Below are 6057 nucleotides of genomic sequence, written 5' to 3'. Positions count from 1 at the left end.
TAAGGTTTAACAGCTCTTTCTCAGGAATCCCTGTTTTTGGTTATCTCAACTGGTAGCGCCTCACGGATAGCTTAGAAAAAACCACCAGATTAAGCGATGAGTTTGTGATTGATGCGATTGCTCTCCCAAGTGGTCAGTGGGTGTATTGCAACTATAAATTCTCAAGAAACTTAATGCAACATCTTAGCCAGAAATTCATTGTAAAAACCTCGTGTTCGTTTATCAAAATAAAACAAAATTTTAAAATGACACACATTTTTGGGATTTCCACTGCAGTACAATGGTATGGTATTGTCTTGTTCGGCAGAGTATGAGGTGGCTGTAGCCCCGTCTAATTATAGATGACCATTTGCTCCTTTGGAGAGAGTTATTATTAGATATCTCACAGGCCAGTTGACTCAATAACTATGCAAGGGATTTCAGCTAGGGAGTCCAGTTTTAAAGAAGTGCCTAATCATGTAACTTTACAGTCCACTCACATAAATGAGCGACACAGCTGAAAAACATTTAAAAACAAACATATTTCTGTGATCAAAAGGCTTGTATGGATAGGACTGTTGCTTCTGTGTGTTTAATTAGAAAACAGAAGTATGCAGATTTTCATTTCAAGGCCAGAGCAAACAGGCTGCCACTGACTAACAGGGACTGAAAATTGACGGGATATATTGGCATATGGAGACAGACATATGGCTTTGTTGCACCTCCAGGGATATTTGCGACTTAATTAAGTGGGGGAAATAACAAGGGCATTAATGACTGCACCGATTAAATTACAGAAAATTCAGGAATCTATTTGGAACAATGGAGCTATTACATATGGGGGCTGTGGCTGAAACCAGGATGTGGCCTTAGAGAAAGGTTGAGGCAGACGTGCTAGGAAATGGTAAAGGTGAAGAGTTTAGAGTGGCAGCCAGACTGAGCTCGGGTCAGATTACAGTGGGGCACTTCCTGAGTGTATGCGTGTGTCCTGCAGGCTAGCACCACCACGTTCAAAAGAAAACATAAATAGGCACAAAAATAAAACAAGATCAATATTTTATTTCAAAATAGATTTTGTATTGTAAGCAGTTATGTTTTAGGAAGCCCACATGATGAAACAGTGGGACAGGTTGTGTTTTTTTCCTCCTTCAGTGCATCACAAAACAAACGCCTCAGTGAAAAGGCAAGTCAGGGCACTTTTACACAAGGTATTATGGAACATTTCATAACAGTCAGGTCATGGTTTGTGTGTCGTAAAGGAGAACAATTCAAATTCTCAAAACTTTTAAGACTTAAAAGATTTGTGCGGCAATCAGTAAAGACAGACATGGAAACCAAATGCATGCTTCTGTCAGTAACAACAGCAGGTCAACACATGCAGCTCAGGCAGGTGGAAGGCAAGTCTGCTCCACTTTTCTCTGTTTGAGACTAAAACATGAGGAGTCAGGACTACCTGTCCCCCTTTAATGTCCTTGGTGATACTGTAATTGTAGTGTGAAAGTTTGTCCAAACATCTATCCCGTCACCAGTCCCTCAATTGTGCTCCGGGTGGTTTTGCAAGCACATGATGAACTCTGAGACTGGGTGGCCATTGAAGCAGATCTGATAAACGGCAGTGAAAAGAGGAAACCTGCAAGGGCAAATGGAGATTATTAAGGAAAAGGTTCCACATTCACATTCTTGCCAGAGTTAGATGAAAAGACTGATATCAATCTCGTGTCTAGAGTAAATATGAAGCAGTAACTTTAAACAAACAAGCTCATTAGTGAGCTTCAGAGGTGCTGACATGTGAATTTGCTTATTTTTGGAAAGAGCCATTTTTATTCATTAATCTAAAAGCTGGTGCCAGCAACTTCACTGTGTACTTGTTTGTATGGCACCACTTTCTTCTTGAGTATCCAACTCAAACATATGCAAAACAGGTAAGTATCATTCATTGTAAAAAGGTAAAATACAATACTGATAATAATAAAACAGACTTACTTCTCCACCATGTTTTTCTGTTTCAAGACCTGGTGGACCTCAGTTGCTGTTGCTGGGCCCTGAAGCTTCTGACCATTCAGCAGCTCGTTCTCCAACTGCTCGATGGTCTACAAGGAGAGACAACGAGCGCCACATTATTGTCATTTTAATAACAAGAGAGGAAGACTGACATGAGAGAGACACGAGCTGTTTCGTACTTTGCCCGTTTTGGCAAATGCCTCTCCAATCTTTCGGTTGCGTCCACCATAGCAGGTTGTGATGAGGTCGGCGATGCCACAGCTCTCCAGGAAGGTGGCAGGTGAGACGGGGCAATTAGTGCAGAAGACCTTGGCGAAGGAGATCATCTCCATCAGGCCGAGACGAATCACTGCTGCCTTGGTGTTGTCTCCAAATCCCAGGCCATCACAGAAGCCTGCTCCTACTGCCACGATGTTCTGCAGTGATGATGAAGTTATATATATATATATATATATTATTTCGATTTGGCTCTGCTGCTTTGGATGCATATGCACAGATAGATAGATAGATAGATAGATAGATAGATAGATAGATAGATAGATAGATAGATAGATAGATAGATAGATAGATAGATAGATAGATAGATAGATAGATAGATAGATAGATAGATAGATAGATAGATAGATAGATCTAGATATGTTTAAGCATTTAGCTTGGTGAGGATGAAACACCTTGAGTGCGCCACAGATCTCAACAACATCAGACTCCTCCACCACAGTCACACGGAAATTGGTGGTCTGCATCAGCTCCTTCAACACCAACCCATGTTCTTTGTCCTTGCACCCTAAAATTATAGACAAATAATCTCAATCTGTTCCCATATTACGTTTAATAATCTTATTTATCAAAGAAATAAACTCCATACCAATGGTTGTTTCACAGAACTTCTCATCAGCGACCTCATTGGCAATGTTTGCACCCATGAGGACTGTCATGGTGATGCCCAGCTTCCCTCGGATAACCTCTGAGATCAGCTTCAGACCTTCTGGACTGGCATCGACACCCTAAAGTAACCAGTTATGTTAAAATCCCCTCATTTATTTGTAAAATATTTCTCAGACTTTTACGCACTGTGTTTAAAAAAAAATAAAATATTAGGATGATGTTACCTTGATAAGAGACATTCCTATCGCATCCTTTTTTATGTGATCTTTGATGGTGTCACACACTCGCACAATAAACTGGTGAGGGACCACGAAGATCAGGATGTCAGCTCCTTTCACAGACTCAGCCAAGTCTGGAACAGCCAGCTAATGAAAGAGAGAAGTCAGAGTAAGACCTGGGATCAGCAAAGAGATAAAACACGGTGTATATGCCTTCTTCTGGACTCAATAAACAGTCCTATAGGGAGAAAGAGTGCTGTCAGACTCACCACATTGGGAGGCAACTTGTGACCGGGCAGATATTTCACATTTTCATGGTCTGTGTTGATGATTTCTGTGAGCTTGCGACCGTTCACTGTCTCCTCAAACACCCACATGTTCACTGTGGTGTCAAACTTGTCATACTTGGCTGCATTGGCTCCCACAATCTTGGCAATGGCAGAGCCCCTGTGGACACGGTGACACAGGAAATCATTCTGCTGCCACAAATCTGGCTGGATGAATGTACCGGTTGCAAAAAACTGTTCTCAGTTTTCTTATGTGAAATGTAAAAAACAAATGTAAACAGATTTCTGTGCTCCCAGAGTGATTGAAGGAGAAAATGTTGAACAAAAGGTTATTGACTATTTGGTTTAGCAGATACTTCTTTGATTTCAAGATGTTCATATGTTCTTAGGCCAACTGTTGCTTATATCTGGGAGCTTAAACACTGAAACCAGCTACACAAAGATCAGTTTTTAGGAATTACAGTAAAATCTCAGTGGCAAACTTAATATTGTCAGTCACTTAAAGACATAAAGAAACCCTCTCTCACTGGCAAATGGACCTCTATTAGTGTATAAAAGGAGAATGTAACTATTATGTGTTTTAAATAGCTTTAAATGCTCTTCTAGGCTAGAAAGAATCCAGGTGAAATATATATTTTAAAAAATAAACAAAACAACAACAACAAAAAACACATTAGAAGGACCTAATTCAATTTCATTTTACACATAAGCTCAGCATAACTGAAGTTAAGAGCTAGGAGAACTCCCTTTAATGATCATATTTCAGATGTCACAGTTGACCTTTTAGGCTACTATGAGATACTGGTCAGGGCCGTACTTAGGTACTTCACTAAAACACAGCACCTTTCCTGCACTGCACCTTAGAGCCCAGGGTTGTGTATTTTTTTGACCACATTAATTTTACATTAATATTTAGGTATTATTTAGGTTTAGGGCAACGCTGAAATGCTTCCCATCAAACAGCTTTGCCTTTAAAATATAGGTAACCAGTTAATGCATCAGTAATAATCAGTATGTATAGAAATAGTCGGGGTCCATTCTGCTGCATTTTTTTTTTAAAACTTTGATACAGACCTATAAAAGCAGCCAACAATTTTAATCGTAATATAGTATTACATACTGCTTCCACCACTAAAATGCCACACTGGCTGAGAGACAGCAATGCCCCATCAGTGCTGACTCAGCACTAATGTTGCAGAATAATGAAAAGGGAATCTTCAGTAAAGATTTTCTCAGGATATCAAAGGTCATCATATTCAAAGAAAAAAGAAATCCACTCTCCAGTCCTGCAAAACAGCAGGAAATTATGAATCATTTATCCACTCTCAGAGGCTAAAGTTGCCTACTGGCCTCCAAGTTTACCAACTTTAGACCGCCTTCACAAAAAGTCCCACTGTGGGTGTAATCTTAAACCCCCCCAAAATAAAAATACCGATATGTTGATTGGAATTTACTTATTTATGCGCACCATCAACAGACCTCCACCCCACTTAACTCTAAACTGAAAGGATTCCCAAGGTGCACAACGTGATCTAAAGTCCTTTACTCACCAGTTACCAGAGCCAATCACACAGACCTTCTTCGGTGTTGCCATCATGTACTTGACTTTCAACTCTAAGCTGCAGCTGCTGCGAAGACACACTGAAGCCGCGGCGCACTGTATTTATACCGGACACACAGCTGAGGCGCAAGCACACCCTCTCCTGATGGTTGGTCTGCTCTGTTACCTCACAGGAACAAACTTTTCCACACCGCGCAACAGGATAGTCCAACGGTTTGTTTTGTTTTTTTTTCAATTGAAAGCAGGCACTCACAAACTTAAGCATAAAAGGAGTTTGACGTAATCAATTTACACGATTCAATCAATAGAATCTGCGCGTTTTAAACCGATTGGGCTCTAGACAATCAAAGCTGCAGATTAGATCGACTGACACAATCAGCAAACTTCTGTAATCCATTTAAAAATCAAAACTCAAACGTCGGAGAAGAGGCTAATCACATTTATGCTACTCAAGTATTTCTGTGCACTCTGGGACAGACTTTCTAGAAGAAAAAAAAGAAGAAGCAGCTTGAGTTTAGTTAATTTAGTTTGTATGGAGCCGAATCAGGAGCCACCCTATGACTCTAAGACTAAATTAAGAAAACCCCAATAATCAAATGAGCCCCTGAGCAACCGCTTGGCGACAGTGGGAAGAAAGAAACCTCCAAAAGAACCAGGCTCTGGGACTGAGTCCATTTGGGAATCAGGAGTAAAAGAAGAGAAAAAGTACAACACGAGTACGTTCTGGAAATACAACACTCTTATTTTTAAAGTATGCAACATTAAAACTAGGGTTGCCAAGTCCACTTCACATTTCATATTCAAGTCCTTGAACTAAACAAATCCCCCTGTGCACTTTTCAGGCAGCTTCATTAGTTCACAGGTCTTCATTATTAATGCGAAACAAAGGGAGTGGGATGTTTTCTTTTTGAGGACCATTAATCATCTCAGGACCCCTTTAGACTGTTTTCTTAAATAGCCCCAGAGAGGGGTGTAAGCCTTGGCAGAGAAATCATTAAACTACTCAAGTGTAGATTTGTTAAATGCAGCTCAGCTTCCACCAGCTGCAAGCGAAATCCTCCTTATGCATCAGTATTAACAATATTAATGCACTACATGCCACAAAGGCACGCACTGACTCAGTGAC

The 6057-nt window shown here is 40.4% G+C and overlaps 1 protein-coding gene across 1 annotated transcript; it reads right to left on the bottom strand.

The window, feature by feature from the left end:
- Positions 1-1018: 1018 nt before the first annotated feature.
- gpd1b (glycerol-3-phosphate dehydrogenase 1b) lies at positions 1019-5079 on the bottom strand. Its single transcript, XM_085158671.1, has 8 exons — positions 4921-5079; positions 3353-3530; positions 3090-3230; positions 2846-2984; positions 2652-2764; positions 2160-2396; positions 1963-2069; positions 1019-1609 (listed from the first exon to the last, which is right to left on the bottom strand). Exons 1-8 carry the CDS (start codon positions 4965-4967, stop codon positions 1513-1515), a joined length of 1059 nt encoding a protein of 352 aa, XP_085014797.1. The 5' UTR covers positions 4968-5079; the 3' UTR covers positions 1019-1512.
- Positions 5080-6057: the final 978 nt, after the last annotated feature.

This window comes from Neolamprologus multifasciatus, chromosome 5 (genome assembly GCF_963576455.1).
Source record: "Neolamprologus multifasciatus chromosome 5, fNeoMul1.2, whole genome shotgun sequence".
Taxonomy (NCBI): domain Eukaryota; kingdom Metazoa; phylum Chordata; class Actinopteri; order Cichliformes; family Cichlidae; genus Neolamprologus; species Neolamprologus multifasciatus.
Note: the sequence above shows the minus strand (reverse complement) of the source record. Positions and strands in the feature narration are given on the sequence as shown.

Coding starts and splice junctions, on each gene's coding strand:
- gpd1b (XM_085158671.1), bottom strand. CDS start 4,967: ATGATGGCAACACCGAAGAAGGTCTGTGTGATTGGCTCTGGTAACTG. Junction 2,397..2,651: donor AGATCTGTGGCGCACTCAAG/GTGTTTCATCCT, acceptor TCATCACTGCAG/AACATCGTGGCAGTAGGAGC. Junction 2,070..2,159: donor CATTTGCCAAAACGGGCAAA/GTACGAAACAGC, acceptor CTCTCCTTGTAG/ACCATCGAGCAGTTGGAGAA.